The sequence below is a fragment of the Gadus morhua genome, chromosome 16 (genome assembly GCF_902167405.1).
Source record: "Gadus morhua chromosome 16, gadMor3.0, whole genome shotgun sequence".
Classification (NCBI taxonomy): Eukaryota; Metazoa; Chordata; class Actinopteri; order Gadiformes; family Gadidae; genus Gadus; species Gadus morhua.
This window is the reverse complement of record NC_044063.1, coordinates 8,165,979-8,190,979: the sequence shown is the minus strand read 5'-3', so window position 1 is coordinate 8,190,979 and position 25,001 is coordinate 8,165,979. Positions and strand designations below refer to the sequence as shown.

Sequence of the window (25,001 nt, the reverse complement as noted above, 5' to 3'; positions counted from 1 at the left end):
GATCCTAATAACAATCCGACAAAACCCAGCCCCGCCCTCCTTTTTTCTTCAAATATTAGTCTACCGGATCAACTTCTTTTTTTTCTTCTTTTTTTTCCACTGTTGTGAAATACGCTTCTGGTCTCTCGCCTAGAGGCTGTTAGTGTTTTCTCTAATTGTGAGCGAGCAAATAAAAAAAACTAACGGTATTTCTTCGGATATATGAAGTAGTGTAATAAAAACACATCGAAGAATAATGTAAACGCTGTTTCTCTCGGTTGTATTGTGGGGAGTGATAGAGCGGGCGAAGGAATCCCTCCTGTCCTCTAGGTGAAGCTCGTTCCTCCATCTCTCCATCTCGAGGATCAGGAAGTGGACAGCAGCACGGCGTTGCACGCAGCCGCACTGTATGCTTATCAATTTACAGAAATTTCAATGGGTTGTTATGGTCTGTACGGCGTTTGAGCTGGAAGTACCGTAGTACAACTGCCATACTACTATAAAGTAGTAAAGACTATAGAATACGACACAGTCAGAGCCTCCATGGTGTGTTTCTAGCGCAAAAACTCCAAGACAAGAAACATCATGGAAGTGTTGTTGGACTTTGAAGAGTGTCTGCAAGACTCCCCTGTGTTCAGGTGAGTCCTCTCCATCCCGATAACCCCCAGCTGCACCGCCGGGGCCTGTGGGTTGGCAAGGGGCCTGTCTGGGGCTTGGCAAGTCTAGTTTTTAGACCTTCTACGTTTTGTGTCACAGTCGGACACTATCTGCCTCAGTCGAGTCTTTCGACGTTTTGCGTTAAAGTCTATGTTGTAGTTCAACGTTTTCCAATTTTGGAAATCATCAAAATAAATACCGTCAAGGACGGTCCTTTTTATGCTCCCATGGAGAATGCAGATGGCCTGTTATGCTATTCCTCCACCCTTTACGTAGAGCGGGACCTGGTCGTTTCAGTTAAGTTAGTCAGTTAGTTAATTTATTACATTTCTTTATACCAGGTCTACGATTGTTATTCTAGGTTGGTCCTGGTAGTTTATCTAATTACTTCCACAAGGTTTTCTGCTGTTATTCTAGTTTTTTTCCAGATAGTTCATCTAGTGATCACAAGTTTAACTTGTAATTTGTTATTCTAGGTTGGCTGTGGATCAGTTTGAATCGGATGCTGCTGTTCTGGAGCTGCAAATAAATAAGGTATTGGTGAATACATAATAATAATAATAATAATAATAATAATAGTGGAGTACCTGTGGATACCTATTGTTATTATGAGGATTACTCTTATTAATATTACTTTTAGACTGAGAACCAAACGTAATGTTTTCTGCAGAGCATTATGGTATATTGAAATGCAATCTGACCAATAGGTACAGAAGTGCTGCTCTAACATGGTGGAGGCGGGACAAGTGTACAGCACAGCCAACCAGCTGTTTGTTTCCAGTCTGGCAGAGCTTTCAGGGCTCCACAAGAAGGAAGATTCAATAGCGGTAGGAACCACAGAACTATTGCTAATATACATCGCTTGACTGTGATTATATATTATATTTTATTTATGTTAATGCATACATTAGATAAATACCAACAGGGTTCCTTGTAGCCTTAATTAATATGGAGGCTCATAGTACTATTATTAGCAGTATTATTGCTACCTCTCGAGTAAGAATCAATGTATTTTTCTGGCCTGTAATTGGTTAATTTCTCTTGTGTGTTTTAGAATTGTCTGAGGCAATTTGACCAGGGCCTGAATGAGATGGTAAACTTCCACACAGTGAGTACTGAGTACACACACAATATTTTTTATTTAACTACACACTCACTCACTCACTCACTCACTCACTCACTCACTCACTCACTCACTCACTCTGATGGAGGTGTTTGTGTTTTCCTCAGATTCTGTTGGATCAGACCCAGAGAGCCATCAACCACCAGCTTACCAGCCTCTTAAACCAGTAAGACACACACACACACACACACAGGTTTTTACTATACGGGAACCAGTAAGACAACACATGGGTTTTTACTATAAGTGAACTAGGAAGACAAAACATGGGTTTTTACTATACGGGAACCAGTAAGACACACACTTGGGTTTTTACTATACGTGAACCAGTAAGACGCACACATGGGTTTTTCCTATACGTGAACCAGTAAGACGCACACATGGGTTTTTACTATACGTGAACCAGTAAGACGCACACATGGGTTTTTACTATACGTGAACCAGGAAGACGCACACAGGGGTTTTTACTATACGTGAACCAGGAAGACACACACTTGGGTTTTTACTATACGTGAACCAGGAAGACGCACACATGGGTTTTTACTATACGTGAACCAGGAAGACGCACACATGGGTTTTTACTATACGGGAACCAGGAAGACACACACTTGGGTTTTTAGTTTTTACTATACGTGAACCAGGAAGACGCACACATGGGTTTTTACTATACGGGAACCAGGAAGACGCACACTTGGTGGTGATGATGTTTGTGTTGATGATGATCAAAGTGGCGGTGATTGTGATCAGGATGCTGGTGGTGGTGGTGGTGGTGGTGGTGGGGGAGGTGATTGTGATGATGATGATGGTAGTGGTGGTGGTGTTGATGATGATGATGGGGGAGGTGATGAACAAAGTGTTGGCGTTGTGTTGAAGATTTTTCCCGGCCCTGGGTGAGATCCGGAGGGAGTTTGTGCGGATCGGAGACGACCTTGAGACGGCGGCTCTGAAAAATGCCCAGGTGTCTCGCCACAAAGAGTCAGACACAGAGCGCGCTAGCCACCTGCTGATAGCCACTCGCAAATGCTACCAGCACTTTGCTCTGGACTACTGCCTGCAGGTAAACATCTAGCCCTGTAGCTCTATAGCGCTGGGCGCAAATATACATAGTTTGTGTTTGCTTTTAGCAAATAACGTGTGTGTGTGTGTGTGTGTGTGTGTGTGTGTGTGTGTGTGTGTGTGTGTGGGTGTGTGGGTGGGTGGGTGGGTGGGTGGGTGGGTGGGTGGGTGGGTGGGTGGGTGGGTGGATATTAGAGCTGTCAGTTAAAATTAAATTATTATTTTTTTTTCTTTGGCTCAAAACAAAGAAGCAGTAGCCTGACTGCTATGTTCAAATGACATTTGTTCAAAGCAGTCGTTTAATTGCACTATAGGCTCTTTTTTTGTATCGTCCTGTTTTGATCAGTGTATATGCCAATGTTGTTATCAATAAAAAATCATTTGCACAAGGCAAGCCGATGCACTTGACCTTGGGTGTCTTGAAAGGCGCCTCTAAATTAAATGTATTATCATTATTATTATTATTACTTCACCATGTTGATAAGAGAATTAAAATGAGAAGAATTATGGGACAAAAAAATCAAGGGATATTTAGCATAGAAAATGAATTTGCGTTTAATCGCGATTAATTAGAGTTAACTATGACATTAATGCGATTAATCACGATTACATATTTTAATCGCTTGACAGCTCTAATATATATATATATATATATATATATATATATATATATATATATATATATATTTTTTATTTCATTGTATAGGATTTGGGTGTGATGGACTACATGGACTTCAATGCAATTTTAAATATATGTATATCTATTCAAATTGTAGTCAATCACACTAGGGATGGGCCGATAGTCGATTCTATCGACTATCGACGATAGATGGATTCCATCGTAGATCGTGTCAAGTTGCCGATAAAAAGGTGATCATTATATTTGAATAATTAATTGTTAATTTTAATAGCGCTGTGGTAGCTATTTTTTCAACTTTAAATGAATTGGCACCGGTGGAAAACATACTATGTAGCGCTGACCTGCCGTATTCACTCGCAGCTGCCAGAGGAGAGGGGAGGGGCTCGAAACCTACCGGTCTGCTCGCACGGCGAAATTACATCACACTGCACCATTTCCGGGTCACAGCTGTGGTACATGAGCTGTGTTCGAAATCGTTCCCTATTCACTCACTCACTATTCCCTATAGTGTTCATGATATAGTGCACTACATAGGGAACGAACAAACGAGAATTCGGACACTACGCTGAACATTTCTAAACGTCATTTGCGTCAGTAAATGCGCCGGGTATTTGTGTGACGCAGACAGATGCGCCCAGATCATGTAAACAAACCGGGTACTCTCGAGGAAAGCAGGAGGTTGTATTGACGTTGAATGTTACATTTCCTTGAACAAGGTTTTTCTTATTAATTTTGAATGTTTCATTTTCTTGTTAAATCCCAAATAAAAAAGTTGATATTTCTAAACGAAAGCCGGAGACTCCATCATTAAATGTATTCGTTTTCGCCGCTTGCGGTTATTGAGCTTCTTCTTCTCCTCCGGAAAAACACGACCGCATTGCATTGTGGTATATGGGAGTAACACGTAGGGAACATCATATGTACAGTTTGTACACTCACATTTTGGGTATTTTAAGTGCACTATATAGGGCATGAAATTAACCAGTGAGAATTCGAACAACACTACATCTTAAATCAGCGGAGGCTCACGGCTCACGCTGGTCCAAAGGGGAAGACCATCGTATTCGTTTTTAAGAAAAAAAACGAAAAATAAAATCGCGATTTTTTTTCAAAGTGATAAATTATTATAAATAATTAATATTATAAAATTATTATAAAGTTGCCCCCCCCGGATAGTATCAACTATCGGCGATCGCTAGGGGGCGCTATCGGACGATGGTAGCTTGTAGACGATTGCCCAACCCTAAAACACACCCAAATCCTATACAATGAAATAACTGAAGTTAATGTATAGCTTTTATCGGCAGTGCAGTGTTGGCTCTTAGCTTAAATGCCATCTTCTCTATAGCGCTGTTATCCATAGCCTGCTGTTAGCTCTACAGTACTATTAGCTCTTGCTTCACTGCTGACTGATGTCTAATATTTACCTGTTATCTCTTATAAGTAAACAATATAATGATATGATTTTTTTTTTCAGCTCAACAATTTCAAGATTCAGCAGAAGGTGGACATCCTCAATTCTGTAAGACCTGTTGGGTAAATGTTGAGAAACATGCACAATGTTGTGTTGCAATTTAACTGGACACATATACCCCGAAGGAAGAGACCAACAATTGCCTAGCCATTTGCCTAGCAATATGATCACCATTCTATTGCTATACAACAGCTAATGGCTTCATCTTGGAAAGGTGTCCCACAAGAGACAGCTGGTCTTTTGCGTGAGCCTCCATGTAGACTTCTTCCATAGATCTGTGGATCTAGAACCGCTCTGTACCAGGCCTCTTTCTAGAGGCTGGCTTTAGGGGCGTTAGAGGTACTAAGTTCGAGAGGAGGAGCAGCAGGGTTGTAGAGGAGCTGAGATGCAGAGAAGAAGCAGGGAAGTTGAGCTCTAGTCTAGGGGCAGGGTTCTAGAGCAGGAGGGGGAGGCTTCAGACGACAGTATGGTTGGAGGGAGGAGCTGGGTTCTAGAGGAGTAACAGGATTCTGGAGGAGTTACGGCAGGGTTATAGAGGAGCACCAGCAAGGCTCTAGAGATGGAGCAGGAGTGTTTCAGAGGAGTAAGGAGCAGGGTTCCTAGAGGAGGAGGAGCAGCAGGAATCCAGACCAGGAGTAGGGTTGTAGAGGAGGAGCGAGGTTATAGAGGAGAAGCCGGGTTCTGAAGGCGTGTTCTCCTGTCCCCCCAGGTGTTCTCCTACTTCCATGCCCAGTACACCTTCTTCCACCAGGGCTTCGACCTCCTCAAAGACCTTGAGCCGACAATGAAAACCATGGCAACGCAGGTGAGGCCAGACCCTGCTTCATCTCCATGGTGACCAAAGGGCCTGCCCTGGCCTTGTTTGAGACCGGGACTGTGAAATCTGTTTTCGGCTTGTGTTAGGGTTTTAATACACTGTTAAGCACCTTGAGATTCTACCCGACATTGAAAGTACCTTGATAAGACCTATATTATATATTATATAACATATATGATGTAACTTATACAATATTAAAATATTATGTTTTGATCATTATAATGAATATTGTATTATATAGTTAGTTATCTCTTGTATTTGACATTATATAACATTTAATGTCATATAATATTTTATTATGTTGTATTATATATTATTCTGCATTACTCTCCCAAGGTATAGCCATGTGTTTTTTTTCCTCTCTCTTGCTCTTCCGTCTGTCTCTCTCTCTGTCTCCTCCTCTATCTCTTGGTCTGTCAGTTAGGCCCATTCCAGATGGCAAGGAACTAAATTATTGTGTTCTCTCTTGCAGCTGGCCCAGCTCTCTGCCGACTGCACGGTCAAACGGAAAGATCTGGAAAAACATCACCTTCTAGTGCAGCAGAGAGTAAGTCTTCCTGCCACTCCTCTTAGCATCTTATCTGTACTCTCAAACCTCCACTAAAGTCGCCTTTTGGCCCTAACACTGGTGTGGACATGCATTGAGTGCACGTTCTGTCATGCATGCAGACTATAAACAATGCATTAAGATCCATCATAGCACACATCATCACACACCGTCACTAACAATGACACACGAACCAACACACAATCATGCACACCAGCACACACTCTCACACACCATCACACCGTCACATGCACCATCACAAACGGACCCGCACACCATCACACACACCATCACATAAACCATCATACCCACCATCACACACACCATCACATAAACCATCATACCCACCATCACACACACCATCACATAAACCATCATACCCACCATCACACACACCATCACACACCATCACACAAAACATCACATACACCATCGCACAAAACATCACATACACCATCACATACACCATCACACCCATCCTCACGCACTCTCATACACTATCACATGCAACATCACACGCAAAGCGTCACATACAACATCACACAAAACATCACCTACACCATCACATACGCCATCACACCCATCCTCACACACTCGCATACACCATCACACACAATATAACATACAACATCACACGCAAAGCATCACATACACCATCACACACAAAGCATCTCAAACACCTTCAGACACCATCACACAAAACATCACATACACCGTCGCAACACGTTGTTCATTTGGTTCGTTTTTTATTTTCCTCAAATTGAGGAGTGAGCGAATGTGTGAACCGAACGAAAAAAAGGAGGCGCAAACGTACTTTCAAGGTGATACTGAACGGTCTGAACTACGTCGTTTTGATTGGAACTGAATTGTCAGGTAATTGATGTCAGTTGCTGCCCTTCAATGCTGGAGTAGGGCAGTGTTTTGTTGTGTGAAGACACCGCTGGCGTCGGAGTCGGTCCTCTCTGATGTGTCTTCTGAGCTCCTGAACTGTCCTTCTTACCTATCCACATGACCTGTCCTTCTGACCCTCCCGACCTCTCCTTCTGACCTGTCTTTGTCCTTCTGTCCGCCCGGGGAGGCCCACCAATGTATTCTGGTTTAGTCCCGGCAGTTGAATTTTTTTTTTCTCTCTGGGTTTTACTTGAAGCCGCTTCGACAACCTCAATGGTGAATAGACTGCGCTTCAGACCTGTGGCCACTCAAAGTGTTTTACAACTATTGCGTCACATTCACTCATTCACAAATTAACACATCGACGCCATGTGAAATCACGCAAGTGAACAACCGGTGGATCGGGACCAGTCGGGGTTAGGTGTCTTGCTTAGGGACACCTCGACACTTAGTCACAGGGAATGAACCAACCACCTTCCTGTTTCCAGACTACCTGCTCTACCTCGTACCGCCACTGCAGCCTAGTGGTCTCGGACGGGTTCTAACAGCAGTGGGTCCAGACCCTATGGTCCCAGCAGTGGGTCCAGACCCTATGGTCCCAGACCAGCAGTGGGTCTAGACCCTATGGTCCCAGCAGTGGGTCTAGACCCTATGGTCCCAGCAGTGGGTCCAGACCCTATGGTCCCAGCAGTGGGTCTAGACCCTACGGTCCCAGACCAGCAGTGGGTCTAGACCCTACGGTCCCAGCAGTGGGTCTAGACCCTATGGTCCCAGACCAGCAGTGGGTCTAGACCCTATGGTCCCAGACCAGCAGTGGGTCTAGACCCTATGGTCCCAGACCAGCAGTGGGTCTAGACCCTACGGTCCCAGCAGTGGGTCTGGACCCTATGGTCCCAGACCAGCAGTGGGTCTGGACCCTATGGTCCCAGACCAGCAGTGGGTCTGGACCCTATGGTCCCAGACCAGCAGTGGGTCTAGACCCTATGGTCCCAGACCAGCAGTGGGTCTAGACCCTTTGGTCCCAGACCAGCAGTGGGTCTAGACCCTATGGTCCCAGACCAGCAGTGGGTCTAGTCCCTATGGTCCCAGACCAGCAGTGGGTCTAGACCCTATGGTCCCAGACCAGCAGTGGGTCTAGACCCTATGGTCCCAGACCAGCAGTGGGTCTAGTCCCTATGGTCCCAGCAGTGGGTCCAGACACTCTAGTCCCTATGGTCCCAGCAGTGGGTCCAGACACTGCAGTCCCAGACCAGCGCTCTGTGGTCTGGGACTGCAGTCCCAGACCAGCAGTGGGTCTAGACCCTGCAGTCCCAGACCAGCGCTCTGTGGTCTGGGACTGCAGGGTTTGATCCACATCCGAGATTGATGCTGCGTCTATCGGGGTCTAAAAAAGATGGTTCATAAATTGGTATGGGTAAGTACGTTTAATTTATTCATACTAAATTGGTATGGGTAAGTACGTTTCATTTATTCATACTAAATTGGTACATGTATGTACGTTTCATTTATTCATAATACATTGTTCGAGGGACGCTTGTTTCATTTATTCATAATTAATTGGTGGTGGTAAGTGCATTTAATTTATTCATAAAACATTGCTCTATCAAGTTTCATTGTTATTGTACAATATGAATTATTACTTGACAGGCTAAATTTGCAACATAATCTGTTAAAGGAGACATATTATACCACCAGGTGTGAGTGTGATTAGCACAAGACGTTTCGAAAATCTGCCCCATATGACATCACTAGTGGGCGTGTCCACCTAGATCTGTGCTGGATAGATGAGCAACGTTTACTTCAGTCCACTGGGTAGGCTGGTAGACTGATCTATCCAGCACAGCTCTAGGTGGACACGCCCACTAGTGAAGTCATATGGGGCAGATTTTCGAAAAGCCTTGTAAGGCTAATCACACTCCCACCAGGTGGTATAATATGTCTCCTTTCAATTTTTAAGAGCTAGCTGTTTCAAGATTAAAAAAAAAAAATGTCTTGCATAAATATATCTGCTTAGATGTTTTTGATAATATAGCAACTAATTTAGCAAAATAGCTATTATTTATGTTAATATGTTAAACATTAAGGTTTGGCTGCCATATAATGACATGGCTGATCTGGCTTAAAGGTAATCATCAGATGAAATGTTATTTTAGTTTTTTTGTTTGCTAAGAGGTCGGTAGGTTTGTAAGGACCACAGGTTAATAATTGACGTGTTCTATGTGGGATAGAATCAGCCGTATTTCTCCTAAACTCCACCCCACCGTTGGATCACTCGCTTTTCACAAGGGGGCAGTTTGTGAGCCATGGTTTTTTTTCTACTATGAGACCCCAGGGGGGCTCCGTAGTAGGTGGATCGTAAGGTGGTGTTCTCCAAACGACTCGCAGGACAGAAGACGCCCTCGGCAAGATTAAAAAAAGGGGCATGAAGAAAGCACGACGGCGAGATACAAATCGAGGTCCCCAAAATTGGCCTCCCAAAGGCAGCTGGCCAGATTGAAGGTTTTCGCTGGAAACGGGGAGATCAGTCGTGATGGCATCATTGGGAAATATAACTGATCTGTCTGTAAATATTATATACAATATCTTTTATAAAATGTCTAATAAATCAGATTAACAAGTACATACAACCATGCACTGTCATTGTGGAGCTGGGTGGAGCTGTAACATTGAGGACAAGCCCTCTCATAGATGGGCACAGCCCAGGACAGAAACCCCAAAACTGAAAGGGCTGGGGTTGCGCCTACAGGGGTATTATAGAAAAACGAATCATGCGAGGGGATGAGCTTTCTAAACTGGATTTTTTGGAAAGTGTATTTCTACAGTGGGCATTCGACGCAGTGTTGAGTCTAAATCTTTTCAGACACTTTCTATTTTTTTTTTAATTCTTATACTGACCAGGTTTGTCTGCTAATTGCCATGTCCTCTGCAACATGGTTGACAGCATATATTTGACGAAAGAAAGAGTGGCTACCAAATGTGTGTATATATATATAGCACTTACTTTATATAGCTATTTTAAGTCAGGATGTAGGTCACAACTAGTTGACTTATTAGAGTGACTAGCTCAAAATGTGTCTTGCATAAGCTATTGAAAGTGAAATCAACGTTTGATAAATCACTTTTTGGATGTTTAAATTTGGTATCTGGGGATAAATGGTGTGGATTCAAGAGAATCGCTGTGTGCGTGTGATTTCAGATGGCGGGACCCATCGGTTCTGAGCGCCTTACGGACCGCTGGAATCTTCTGGTGAAGGAAGAGATTGTGGTGAGTCCCAACAAAACCGTCAGCAGCTACAGTCTGGTCCCACATCAGCTACGGCCCACACCAGTAAAAAGTTTACAAGTGTGTAAAAGTGTTTAGAAAACTGAGGGGCTTGCATCGGTGAAGCTTTGATGAACCATTGGTCACGTGATGGTGAACTTGAGTAACCTCACTTCAATAAAAATGAATGTATCCTCCGTGGTTTGAAGTGATACTGACCAAAACAAATTTTCAGACTGATGAGGACAAACACATGGACATTAAAATGGAGGACCTTTCTCTCCATGCAAATTCTCAATGTGATGAACAGGACCAGTTTGAGCAGAATGATACTCCTCCACAGGTAACTTATGAAGTGAATCCTGAAGATCATTCACTCTTATTGATCCCAATAACTTGTATTCTCATAAGACCTACATCATTCCAAATATGATTAATTACATTGGTCAATCTTTTGCACTCGTGTAAACATATTGGGTATTACCGTTTCATTTAAATGTTTTGTTAAATTCTGTTATTTTTTAGGCGGAAGACTTGATTTCTGAAAATCCCAACGAACAGTTGAATATTGCACCAGATGAGGAGGTTGAAGACATGGATTATGGCTGTTTACCAGAACAGACCAAGGAATATTCTGGAGACGACTGTGTTCCCGAACAGACCAAGGAAGACTCCGCAGACGACTGTGTTCTAGAGCTGCCAGAGAAAGAGATGGGGGATGACTGTGTTCCAGAGCTGCCAGAGAAAAATATGGGGGATGACTGTGTTCTAGAGCTGCCAGAGAAAGAGATGGGGGATGACTGTGTTCCAGAGCTGCCAGAGAAAAATATGGGGGATGACTGTGTTCTAGAGCTGCCAGAGAAAGAGATGGGGGATGACTGTGTTCTAGAGCTGTCAGAGAAAGACTTGGGGGATGACTGTTTTCTAGAGCTGTCAGAGAAAGAGTTGGGAGATGACTGTTTTCTAGAGCTGTTGGAGAAAGAGTTGGGGGATGACTGTTTTCCAGAGCAGACAGAGAAAAACTCTGGCGATGACTTTTTTCTAGAGCAGACAGAGGAAAACGCTGGAGTGGACATTTTTCCAGAGCAGTCAGAGAAAGACTTTGGTGATGTCCGTGTTCCAGAGCAGACAAAGGAAGACTCAGGAGAGGACTTTTTTCTAAAGCAGGCCGAGGAAAACTCTGGAGATGACTGTGATCCAGAGCAGACAGAGGAAGTCTCAGGAGATGACTCTGTCCTAAAGCAGACAGAGAAAAACTCTGGAGTTGACTGTTTTCCAGAGCAGTCAGAGAAGGACTTGGGAGATGTCCGTGTTCCAGAGCAGACAGAGGAAGATTCAGGAGACGACTTTTTTCAAGAGCTGTCAGAGGAAGACTCAGGAGATGAATATGTTCCACGGCAGACAGATGAAGACTCAGGAGATGATAGTGATCCAGAGCAGTCAGAGGAAGACTCAGGAGACGATTGTATTCCAAAGCAGACTGAGGAAGACTGTGTTTCAGAGCAGACGGACAAGCACTCGAAAAGTGTTCCAGAGGCTACAATGGGAAATGGGGGATGGAAAGACCACAGGAGATCTACCAGAGCATCAAAACAAAAGGCACTTGATGAACTGGGCAGGTCAACTGTGGCCATGGATACCAAAAAGAACCCCAGGAAACCAGGGGCCGGTGGAGAAGGTCCAAACACAAACCAGACCGACATCGAAAGTGAGAATGAGAATGTGGTCATCCACTCCTCGGTGAAGATTAATGGAAGACGCAAGTCGAAGCTTCAATACTGCTTGTTCTGCATGAAGCCAGTTGCAAAGATCTCCAGACACCTGAAGCATACACACAAGTATTTACCAGAGGTGGTTGATGCATTTGGATTCCCCAAGTGCTCCAAGGAGAGAAGGAAACGTCTTAATTTTCTTCGCATCCAAGGGAACTTCAAGCACAACACAGCAGTTCTGAAGTCAGGGAAGGGAGAACTAGTTCCTTCCAGGCGACCCAAGGGGGCGTCGAAACCGGAGGACTTCAAGCACTGTGGGTACTGCAAGGTGTTATTTCAAAAGAACCGCCTCTGGCACCATTCAAAGTCCTGTACATTAAAGCCCACTTCCATCACTACTAGCCCTAGAAACATTGAATCAATTGGTTGTGTCACACCACACATCACCAGGAAGGTCTGGAGAATGGTCAACGCAATGCCTGTCGATGACATCACAGCAGCGATTCGGAAAGACAGAGTCATCATTCAGGTGGGTGAACAGTTGCTGGTGAAATGCAGGAACTACCTGAAAGGGAGGAAGATGGCCATCGAGAAGATGCGAGAACTGGGCGGGCTGCTGACTACTGCAAAGAAAGTCTCGTCATTCAGGAATATGGAGGATTTCATTAACACACAGAAATACATGGAGTTGGTTGATTGTGTAAAGGCAACATGTGAGTACAACAGTGTCACAGGTTCCTATGGTAAGCGGGCTCTAATTGATAAGCTGGAAAAGGACTTGATGATGGTCAGCAGAATGTTAAAGTCTAAAGCCCTCGCTGCCAATGACGTGGACTCGGTAGACAAGGCCAGGAGCTTCCAAGATGTCCACAAGGAGAGGTGGAGGGATTTTGTCTTCTCTGCAGCCCCCCCCCCAACTGTTGGAAAGTTCACTGAAGATGTCCAAAGACTGCATCTATTTCTGGGAGAAAAACACGATGAAGGTATGTGCGAGCTGCTCCGAGAGCCTTCCCCGGAGTCGTGGACTGCGCTGGTGAAGGTGTGCTTAACCCAGGTCTTCCTCTTCAACTACCAGCAAGAGCACGTCGTGTCCAGCCTCACCGTGTCTGACTTCCTGTCCAGCGAAGCCACCTGCTGGAGCCCAGATCACTCCCTCACGGAAGTCCAAAAAATATTAAGCAGAAACTTTGCAAAAATAGTTGTCAAGAAGAGTGACGCAAGTCCAGCTTCAGTTCTGCTTACTCCGAAGATGCTTTGCACACTCAATTTGATTGTGGAGAAGCGGGAGGAGTGTGGAGTGGTCAAGGAGAACCAATACTTGTTTGGCCAACCGTCTGAATTGTCTCATTATCACTGCTCGGAGTGCCTCATAGACTTTGCCAAGGTTTGTGGGACGAGGAGCCCAACAGTCTTGATGGACACCGAGCTCCGGTCACACACTGCAATTCTCTCCACAGTCCTCAATCTGTGCACTACTGACACGGGGCTCCTTGCTGAGCTGGTGGGCCATGACCTCGCTACCCCTCCAGGATACTACTGTCCCCCACTGAAGACATGCCAGCTTGCCAGAATCGCAGAGGTTCTGCTCGCGCGTGAAGCTGGAGCCACAGGACAATTCCAAGGAAAATGTCTTGATGCGATCGAAGTGAACCTCCGAGGTATTCAACACCGGCTCATTTCCAGTGTGTGTTCCTCTGGTCCTTACTCTGATCACCTATACTCTTCTTTCCTTCTTTTCTCTAGAGAAGGTCTTCTTGGGACGAATACGACGCAGGTTGGCGTATGGTGTCACTGGTAAGTACATGTATAAATACAGTTGTGTGTGTACTACCCCCATGCATCATATTGCCTCAAGGGGAGTGAATCTAATTGTACATTTTGTCACATTGCTGTATGAAGGATGTTGGGAGCAGTAAAATAAAACCACGTCCTTCTTGCCACCGGTATGATAAACTTTGTGAAGTGAAAGAAGTTATTGGAGCAGGTTCAGTTCTTAGGTGGCCCAAACCCTGTATTGATATTCATGTTGTCCAGCCAAAAATGCCAATACAAATGCAAAATGCCAAGGGTTTTGGATGCTTTTTATTGACTTGTCCTAATAAGTTCCTCATTCTAACTGTAACCAGCTGTCCTCTCTCCCATGGTTACCCTGGGAGGTGATGGAGTCAGCTGACTCAGACCTGGGATTTTTTGATGTTTAATCTAAAGGTTCTCCACAGAATGTGGGAGCGCGGAAGATGAAGTGATTCCAAACGAAGCTAAGAAATGTGAACGTCCAAAAAACATCCCAGGTTGGCGCTTAAAGTTTTAATGTCGATCTTGATCCTCATGGTCCAGGTCTGTCTGTCTGTCTGTCTGTCTGACTGTCTGTCTGTTTGTTGCTAAGATCCAAGGCGGCGCAAGTGGAGGCAGGAGGAGGTCCAGGCTGTGGAGAGACACATGATGGCTCTCATCACTTCGGGTCGGGTTCCGGGTTGTCGCGACTGTTACAAGTGTCTGTCGGCCGAACCCACGGCCCTGGGTCACAGGGACTGGAAGAGCATCAAATACTATGTCTATAACCGGATCAGGGCTTTAAAGAGGGATGAGAGGACGTCACCGAAGTAACTCTGGAAGCCTTTATATCTGTTTCTATACATGGGACCCCAACTGCCGGAATATCCATTCTGTTATCTTTTGGTTACGTTTGTATGTTTTGACCTCTGAGACAAATGTAACCCTTAATATGTATATAAAGAAGTTTTTTTACCTAATAAACCCTGTCTTTTTGATTATTACGTCTGCTTTTCAAAAATGGAAGAATAACGGAGATGATTGAAAGATGAAACAAGCAAAATAAATGGCGTCAAACTTGTATTGTCTTCGTCAAACTCTTGGTGAATTAAAGAGATCTCATTGCTGTTCTGGCTGCTCTTGCTGCTCCACAGCTCTGATTTCCTTCTCCGGCCTAACAGACCACCTCCTCCACCCAACCAGACCTCTGACCTCCTGTGCCGAGTGTGTGACTTTCTCAATGTTCCCCTCTTGTTGTATTACCCGTCTGTTGAGCTGTAATCTAGGAGAGGTAGAGGAAGGTCCAGTGAGGGGCAAGGCCCCCTTGCACACCTAGTGGTGGTTCCTGGAACAGCAACGTCCTCGACCAATAGCTAACGGCTTTGTGTATGTGTTCAGGACGCCTCTGGGGATCCTGTGGTCAGCTTGTGTACCGGTACCGATGACTTCATCCAGGGCTACTTGTTCAAACGCTCCCGAAGAAAAACAAAAACATGGAAGAGGTAATACGGTTCTCCTGATAAGCTCTATAAGGAGACAAGACTTTATAGTTGCAGAAAGGTTCTAGTAGCAGACAGACGGGTTATACTTATAGCAATAAAAGGTCTGAATGGTAGACCGGTTTTAGTAGCAGGCAGACAGAAAGGTTGCTGTAGCAGAATGATTGGTTCTAGTAGCCAACAAGTTCTAGTAGCAGACTGCCAGGTAAAGTTATAAAGTTAATACATAATACTAGTAACGTAGTTCACCCTGTCTTTAGTATGTCATACATAATACTAGTAATGTAGTTGATCGTGTGTTTAGATATTATACATAATACTAGTTACGTAGTTCACCTTGCGTTTAGTTTGTAATACATAATACTAGTAAAATTGTTAACTGTGATTAGAATGTTATGCTTCATGTATGAACCTTCGCTTGTTTAGAGGCTGGTATACCCTCAAAAACAACCAGTTGATCTACAAGAAGTCCCATAAGGTAGGATTATCAGTTTATTTAAACCATTCTCTTGTTAATGTGTTATAGTTATTATATTTGTGTTACTTCAGAAGCCCCCCCCTGGTGATATAGTTATAGTTATTATATTTGTGTTGTTACTTCAGGAGCCATCCTGGGGATATAGTTATAGTTATTATATTAATGTTGTTACTTCAGGAGCCGCCCCTGGTGATATAGTTATAGTTATTATATTAATGTTGTTACCTCAGGAGCCATCCTGGTGATATAGCTATAGTTATTATATTAATGTTGTTACCTCAGGAGCCATCCTGGTGATATAGCTATAGTTATTATATTAATGTTGTTACCTCAGGAGCCATCCTGGTGATATAGCTATAGTTATTATATTAATGTTGTTACCTCAGGAGCCATCCTGGTGATATAGCTATAGTTATTATATTAATGTTGTTACCTCAGGAGCCATCCTGGTGATATAGCTATAGTTATTATATTAATGTTGTTACCTCAGGAGCCATCCTGGTGATATAGCTATAGTTATTATATTAATGTTGTTACCTCAGGAGCCATCCTGGTGATATAGCTATAGTTATTATATTAATGTTGTTACCTCAGGAGCCATCCTGGTGATATAGCTATAGTTATTATATTAATGTTGTTACCTCAGGAGCCATCCTGGTGATATAGCTATAGTTATTATATTAATGTTGTTACCTCAGGAGCCATCCTGGTGATATAGCTATAGTTATTATATTAATGTTGTTACCTCAGGAGCCATCCTGGTGATATAGTTACAGTTATTATATGAATGTTGTTACCTCAGGAGCCGCCCCTGGTTCTGTTCGAGGATCTCAGACTTTGTGCTGCTAAGTGCTTTGAGCAGACGGAGCGACGCTTCTGCTTCCAGCTGCTGTCCGTCCACAAGTAAGGCCCTCAAGAGTCTGTATATATTCAAGGATATACAGTATATATATCTTCGTCAACGGGTCGTGGAACGATAAGATATTTGTTAAATCATTTATCATTCAACAAATCATTTATCATATCTTACTTGAAAATAATAAATTAGCTTATTAGGGTTTCCCACAGGTGTCTATAGGCGAGGCACTGCGCCTCCAGTAAAGGCCTTCTCCTTTTAACAAACTGAGGAGGATGTGGACGTCTGTTCATGTCAGCATCTGCAGTCAATTTAATATGATATTGACTATTATTATTTTGAATAATGTGATAATGAATATAATACTATCTATGGAATCAAACCAAGAGATTGTCCCGCCTGACTATTCACGGTATTCACATCGGATTAGGACATTAACCATTGATAAAGAGAATAAAGTGTTTGACTGATAACAAACGTAAGATGCTGCTGTTGACACAGTGCATGTGTGTGCATGTGTGTGCATGTGTGTGCATGTGTGCAGGAGCTGTGTTCTACAGGCCGACTCGCAGCAGGGGATGAAGCTGTGGTTGGAGGCTCTGCAAGGGAACATCGACCTAGAGCTGCAACTCACCCAGGTACACATAATACTACACAACATAGTACTACACAATGTACTACTACGCAATATAGTTCTACACAATATAGTACTACATAATAAAGTACTACACAACATAGTACTACACAATGTACTACTACACTATATAGTTCTACACAATATAGTACTACATAATAAAGTACTACACAACATAGTACTACACAATGTACTACTACACTATATAGTTCTACACAATATAGTACTACATAATAAAGTACTACACAACATAGTACTACACAATGTACTACTACGCAATATAGTTCTACACAATATAGTACTACATAATAAAGTACTACACAACATAGTACTACACAAAGTACTACTACACTATATAGTTCTACACAATATAGTACTACATAATATAGTACTACACGACATAGTACTACACAAAGTACTACTACACAATATAGAACTACACAATATAGTTCTACACAATGTAGTACTGCACAAGACAGAACTTGTTGTTTGTTTTCGAGCGGTTTGGCTAATGTAGCTAACAATAACAATGAGTGGGCCAATGACTGTTCTTACCCGACTCGTCACGTAGCGATGCCCACAAAGACAAACGGGAAAACTATTGATACGGGCGATGTATGATGCATCTCGAACGCGGCATTAATGTAGTGTTATCTTAACGTCCTGTCTACTGGCTACTCCTAAGGAGCCAGCACTACCCCACACCAGCAAGGTACCCCCTGGGGACACGCCGCTGGCAGGGGCCCTGGGGGTCCCCGGGAACCAGAGCTGCTGTGACTGTGGCGAGCCGGACCCCCGCTGGGCCTCCTTCAACCTGGGAATCACTGTCTGCATCGAATGTTCCGGGATACACAGGTGACTAGCGACGCCTGGGAAAACCAGGACACTAGAAACACCTTGAAGAACACACAGGAAACTAGAAACACCTTGAAGAACACACAGGAAACTAGAAACATCTGATTAAAAGCAGGAAACTGGAAACACTTTGAATATGCAGGTAGCTCTGCTAGCTAGAAACACCTGGAAAACACAGGTAATCATCTAGAATAATCAGGTAACATAGTATATACACAAATGTATATGAGTCAGAGTTGATTGAGATATATTTAATACTACTTGTGAGGGGGTGTAAGGAGATGTAGGTAGATGTAGATAGTCAATAGTTACAGTAAGTGTTTAGTGGAATAACGGCATTTGATATGATTTCTTGCAGGAGTCTGGGTGTCCATCTTTCCAAAGTACGATCTCTTACCCTTGACTCCTGGGAGCCTGAACAGCTAAAGGTAAAATAGCAGCTATTGCTATCATAGCAGCTAAAGGTCATATAGAAGCTAAAACTATAGAAGCTAAAAATCTGTCAATTGTCTAACCCAGATTCAGATTTGTTTAAATCCAAAAAATGGGGAGTTCGCTGGGTTAGCATTTGCTTTCAGTACGCCGCTTCCATTGACTTCCAGAGTTACATTAGCCTAGCTCCAGTTCGTGTGAGGGGAATACACTTTCAATCACTTTCCAAAGATTGTCGTTTGTCTACAAACCCATGGAATAAGTGTTACTATTTTCAGCGCTGTGATTATTAGGGTACCTTTAATGCTGATAGGTTACCCTCCACATAGACTACCCATTCGGGTAGCCTAAGAATCACAGCGCTAGAAATAGTGGATTTGTAGACCAACTAAAATCTTGTTGGGATGTTTCTGTCACTCATTTGGAAAAAGCGACTAGTCGGAACGCATTGGAAGTCTTGGGAAAAGTAATAGAAAGTGTATTCCCATCACATGAACAGGAGCTAGTATACTGTAACTCTGCTAGTCAATGGAAGTGGCTTATGGAAAGCAAACGCTAACCCATCGAAGTCCCATTCTGGAATCAAAACGATGAATTTGGAATTAAACACCTCATCAAAATCTGGGTAAAACAGCAAACTAATTTAAAGATATCGCGGCATATCCCTTTAATCTTCTGATCATCTGATTCGTCCTATGTTTTCTCCCCCCCCCTTAGCTCCTTAGTTTGCTAGGAAATGATGCCATCAACAGGATCTACGAGGCAACCTGTTCAGAGCAGGGCACAAATAAGCCCCACCCACACAGCCCAAGGTACCGCCTCCTCATATACCTGTCTTTTAAAGGGTGATATCATGCTTTTTCGACTTTTCCCTTTTCTTTGGATATTATATGTCGTACGTATACATGTTTTTATTCTGCTGAAGTAGAAGAATTTAAGTCCGAGCCAGGAGGAGTATTCACGCCCACCGAGAATGCCCCTCAATAAGTGTGTGAAACATCCCGTTTGCGCTCAAGCTTTACTTCCGTAATAGCATGACATCACACTGTGCAGTGGGCGGTGCTGAAGTGCAGAAGTCGCGCCTCCCGGTTTTGAACTGAAATGACCAGTGTGGGAATAATAAGGGGTATTTATTGACACACAGGCATGTAACCCTATTCTAGTAGTACCCACCAGGCCTTTAGAACATTAGATCAATAGAACATTAGACCAGTAGAACATTAAACCAGATCAACATTAGTCTAGTGATAAAACACTAGCATACTAGACCACAAGAACATTAGACCACAAGAACATTAGACCACAAGAACATTAGATCAATAGAACATTAGACCAGTAGACCATAAGACCATTTACATTTACATTTAGGGCATTTAGCAGACGCTTTTATCTAAAGCGACTTACAATAGTTACATTTGTCATAAGAAGTGCATCAATATATCGCTGTCGGTACAGAAAGGATGTTCATAGAACCAAGTGCAAGTACAACAATCGCTAGGCTAACCAATTCCCCGTGTTACAGCAATGATAGCAGCTACTGCAGTTGCTACACAGTTAAGTACTATAATACAATATACAACACAACACAATACAATACAGTGTACAATGGTGGCCAGAAGGGGGAGGGTGGACTCTGAAGACGAGAATAACATTAGACCAGTAAAACATTAGAACGTGGTTAGTAGATGTGGTTGAACTTGTGTTTTCTCTGTTTAGAGCTGAGAAGGAGACGTGGATCAGGGACAAATATGTGGAGAAGAGATTTGTAGAGAAGAGACACTCTGAAGATGTTGGTAGGTTTAACTCATTACATTTACCATCAATAGACACCTTTATTAATAAATACACACCTTTATTGATACGTGCATACCAGAGACATACCTTTATTAATAAATACACACCTTTACTGAAACCCTAGGCATCAGTAAACCCTTGTGATCAATAAACTTCACGGATCACTAAACCCTAATGATAACAAAACCCTAGATTTCAATAAACCCTAGAGATCACCTAACCCTGGTGATCAATAGACCCTAGTGATAAGTAAACCTCAGCAATCACTAAACCCTAGTGATCACAAACCAAAGAGTTGAACGTTGTTCTTACAGGGCGAGGGACGGAGGAGGCCGGGCATGCTCTGTACAAGGGGGCGTTGCTAGGCGACGTGGTTGCCATGGCAGCAGCATTGTCCCAAGGCGCAGAGGTGAACAGGCGTCAACCGGAGGAGGAGAACCGAACGCCGCTTATGGCTGCTGCCATCGGGGTGAGACACTATAAATATAGATCTATATATTTAATTCTATGTACTATGTTTATTAATAATAATATATATCATATCTACACCAGGGTTCTCTGCCGGCCTGTGACTACCTGCTTAATAACGGCGCCAACGTGAATCACCGAGACCAGGCCGGAAGAGGAGCCCTGCACACTGCTGTCAGCAGAGGACACACTGGGTACACACACACACACACACACACACACACACACACACACACACACACACACACACACACACACACACACACACACACACACACACACACACACACACACACACACACACACACACACACACACACACACACACACACACACACACACACACACACACACACACACAATATTGGTTGCTCCTATTGGTGTATTTATCCAGACAGGTGTGTGTGTTAAGGGAGCTCCTATTGGTTGGTTCCAGACAGGTGTGTCTGCTCCTGAAGCGAGGAGCCAATCAATATGCAGCAGACGAGAGGGGCCAGGACCCACTGGCCATCGCCGTGGAAACGGCACACGCTGACATCGTTACCCTGTGAGTCATCACATGTAATATCAAATGTATTGATTCCGATTGGTTGGTCGTATTGATTGTGATTTATTGATCACATGTGTTGTTGATCATGGTTTATAGATCAGATGAATTGATCGTGGTTGTTTTGATTGATCAGGCTTCGAATGGCTCGGATGAACGAAGAGATGAGAGACTCAGAGGGCGTGTTTGGAGCACTGGGTAACACAACACACACTACTACACAGAACCGCCCACAACCAATGCTACGCTCTATACTCAACAACACGTCTTTTGTGTGTTTTATAACATGGGTTGTGTTAGGTGATGACGAGACGTTTCAAGACATCTTCCGGGACTTCAGCAACATGGCGTCCAATCAGCCAGACAGACTGAACAGACGCCACTTCAGACGTGGAGAGGAGGAGAGAGAGGAGGAGGAGAGAGAATAGCAAAGTCAAGGCATGCCTAAATTCTGCTGGAATTAAACATTGTCGAACATTTATCAGACATCCAAACCTCAGCTCTAGCACCTCGTTAAGATTCACCCTTAGTACCTCGTTAAGACTCACCTGTAGGACCTTTATAAGCCTGAAGGGGTCTTCTTGTCAAGCTGATTGTGGGATTGTAGAGTTACCTTAACCTGCTGCATGGATTTACACCACTTTACCTTAAATGTATTCATTAACTAATAATGGTCAAAAAAATTCCCTTTTCTTATTTTTACCTACCCGGGTGGATAATCTACCCGCAAAGCTTGTTTTAATGTTAGCCGTAACGGTTTTACCTGCCGAATGGCCAAATCATTATGTAATTGGCGGGACCCTGAAATAATTGATGCCTGTCCAAGACCTGGTCCTTGATTATGGCAGCAGGACTATAGTTGCTTTATACTGTACTATAGAAGTATAGTAAATTCCAAGATCTTTATTGATCCTTGTCTAGGAAATTCCCACCCGTTTTGTTGGAATTCTTTAAATGAAAGAAATCTAAAAACCATTAATCCAATATTGAGCATCCTTAGTGGGCTGTTACTAGCACAGAAATGTGGCTTCAGGTTAAGAGTAACCGCAGATTTCACGTTAACTCAAACCTTTGAAAGGGAAATTACCATAACTTAATATATCTAGTTTGGATGAGTCACTACAGGTCTTAAATTTTACAAATGCAGGTTAAGTAAGAGAATGTGCTTTCATGTAACATGTCTTTTTTTTTTTTTAACCAATGGAAGTTGAGTGCGGCTTGGTCAAGGGTTAGTGGTAGAGACAGGCTCGACAGCTTCCATGAGGTTCATATTTATTGTGTTTATCTGTGAAGCATTGTAGAAGATGTCCTTATATTTCAAGCCAGACTGAACCATGAATATATAACCACTGTTACGTATGCAAGATCGATACAGACCTTCAGTTGGTCTTTGTTTTCCTAAAACCACAATAACATAAAACAGCACATTTTATTGTATTTTGGATGGTTAATACATTTCTTTGAAAAAAATGCTTAATAAAACATATGTTCATATTTTACCCGTCTGTTAAACTAATTCCCAGTTTGTATCGTGATCCAAACTGGATCAAAATACACATCCAGACTCGGATCTAAAACACTTGCCCTGTTTACTGATGCACTTCCAACAAACACCTGAGAAGACACTCGGTTAGGGAAATATCTTCTAAAACTTTATCGACAACAGAGCATACAAGCAGGCGCATCGCCTCAATGTCCAAAAGAAACCAGCTGCTGGCCAATAAGGGGCCCTCTCCTGGTCAGCTGAGTGCAGGGCTGGGTGCTGCTATCCAACCGGGTTCAATGATCCTCGCCATGGAGAACATGACGCCTCTGACCAACATCACTTCTGGCCTTTCTTCTTCTTCTTCCTCTTACTGTTGGTCACCTGCGTCACTTCCACCTCTACCGCCTCCTCCTCCTCCTCTACCGCCGCCTCCTCCTCCTCTTCCTCCTCTGGGGCTTTTCGCTTGCTCTTCTCCTCCACCTTCTCCATGCTCTGCCACAGCTCGTCCTCCTCCTCCTTCACCTCCTCCACGTCCCCCCCGACCTCCTCCCCGAGCGCTCCGCTGGACAGCAGGAGGCAGTTGAGTCTGGACTTGAGGTACACTTTGTGCTCCAGCGCACGCGTCTCCAGGCTGTGGATGCGCAGGAAGCGATCCAGGCCGCAGGAGGCCACCAGGGGCAGGGTGGGGTGGCACTGCAGCCCCCGAACCCCCCCCTGCAGCCCCTTTAGACAACCTCGCACCAGCCCCTTCCTGAGGTCCAGCACCGCAAGGCTGCCGTGGGTGTTGCCCACCACTACCGACTGCGCCCCGGCCACCAGAGACAGGCAGGTGAGAGGGTACTCCCCGTAGCGGACCTCCAAAACGGGCCTGCGCTGAGGGGTGGAAGGGTCGTACACACGCACCTGGATCCAACACACACACACACACACACGAAGAAACACGGTCAAAACAAGGGCTTCCATGGGACACCCACTTCAAGTAAACAGAGGATACATTTTGAATCCATCGTTAAATAAATAGGATAGTTGTATGTTTCCACCAAGTCCCAGTAGAATATATATTTTAATGGACACCACGTTGGAATATCTTTGACCCTTATAAATATTTGTACACACTAAATATATATAGATATAGATATAGATATTTGTACACACATATATATATATATATATATATATATATATATATATATATATAGATATAGATATAGATATTTGTACACACATATATATATATATATATATATATATATATATATATATATATATATATATTTGTACACACTAATATATATATTTCTAAAGATATTAAAGTACTGGTGCTGCTGACCTGGTGATGCCCCGTGCACGTCACTATCTTGTCGGAGTCCGGGAGGAACGCGGCGTCCCGAAGCCACTCTGGCTGCTTCAGGCCGATCCAATCGTCCCGCAGGTTCTTCGCTGTGAACACCGGCGTGTCAGGTCTCTCCAGGTCCCAGATCTTCAGCCCGTTCTCCTTCCCACCCGTGGCGACTCGGTTCTTCTGCGCAGCGTTCTGTCGCATACGACACACGTTCTTCCCCGCGTCGATGTCAACTACGGGGCTGCTGCTCTCCTCCCTCCACACACGCAGCCGGCCCGTCTCCACGCATGTCACCAGGCCGCAGTCCGCCACCGCCAGCCCGGTGAAGAACCCCTGATCAGCGTCCCCACACTGCCTGGTCTCCGTAAAGACCCCCTTTTCTGTGCTGAACGTCCGCACGGTCCCGTTCACGGAGCCCACTAGCACTTCCGTCTCGGCAGGGTCTCCCCAGCACAGCACCCGAACCTCCTGGTCTCGGCTCAGGCTGCTCGTCTCGGAAAAGTTAAAGGCTTGTTTCTTTGCCGGGCTGATCCCCTTCAGAATCCCCGTCTCCGCGCCCACCCACACCCGGCACAGCCGGCTCTTCTCTCCCATGACAATCTAACTAATAATAATAACTTAACTTACTGATCTGATCACAACTCTCAAAAACGTGCTCCTCAGAGATGACGTCGCGTGATAA

At 43.9% G+C, this 25,001-nt stretch overlaps 2 protein-coding genes across 5 annotated transcripts; one reads left to right on the top strand and one right to left on the bottom strand.

Moving 5' to 3' along the window:
- The first annotated feature begins 334 nt into the window (after positions 1-334).
- Positions 335-22,990, top strand: zgc:162872 (BAR_ACAPs and ArfGap_ACAP domain-containing protein). 4 transcript variants are annotated; one of them, XM_030337192.1, is made up of 22 exons: positions 339-617; positions 1,113-1,170; positions 1,344-1,463; positions 1,691-1,744; positions 1,867-1,925; positions 2,630-2,813; positions 4,930-4,974; positions 5,636-5,731; positions 6,216-6,290; positions 15,327-15,430; positions 15,854-15,905; positions 16,708-16,808; positions 17,306-17,399; positions 18,081-18,250; positions 18,609-18,678; positions 19,400-19,494; positions 20,399-20,475; positions 20,791-20,945; positions 21,029-21,138; positions 21,381-21,491; positions 21,628-21,689; positions 21,792-22,990. In XM_030337192.1, the coding sequence occupies exons 1-22, from the start codon at positions 565-567 to the stop codon at positions 21,917-21,919; spliced, it is 2,073 nt and encodes a 690-aa protein (XP_030193052.1). In that variant the 5' UTR covers positions 339-564; the 3' UTR covers positions 21,920-22,990. The 4 variants fall into 4 exon arrangements, with proteins under 4 accessions (XP_030193051.1, XP_030193050.1, XP_030193048.1 ...); XM_030337190.1 differs by lacking the exons at positions 15,327-15,430; positions 15,854-15,905; positions 16,708-16,808; ... (8 more) ...; positions 21,628-21,689; positions 21,792-22,990 and adding exons at positions 10,378-10,446; positions 10,679-10,786; positions 10,969-11,154; ... (2 more) ...; positions 14,375-14,446; positions 14,542-15,009 and having other exon boundaries at positions 337-617; XM_030337191.1 differs by lacking the exons at positions 15,327-15,430; positions 15,854-15,905; positions 16,708-16,808; ... (8 more) ...; positions 21,628-21,689; positions 21,792-22,990 and adding exons at positions 10,378-10,446; positions 10,679-10,786; positions 10,969-13,813; ... (1 more) ...; positions 14,364-14,446; positions 14,542-15,009 and having other exon boundaries at positions 335-617.
- On the bottom strand, positions 22,752-24,995 carry wdr74 (WD repeat domain 74). Its single transcript, XM_030337216.1, has 2 exons — positions 24,308-24,995; positions 22,752-23,880 (listed from the first exon to the last, which is right to left on the bottom strand). The coding sequence occupies exons 1-2, from the start codon at positions 24,911-24,913 to the stop codon at positions 23,314-23,316; spliced, it is 1,173 nt and encodes a 390-aa protein (XP_030193076.1). The 5' UTR covers positions 24,914-24,995; the 3' UTR covers positions 22,752-23,313.
- Positions 24,996-25,001: the final 6 nt, after the last annotated feature.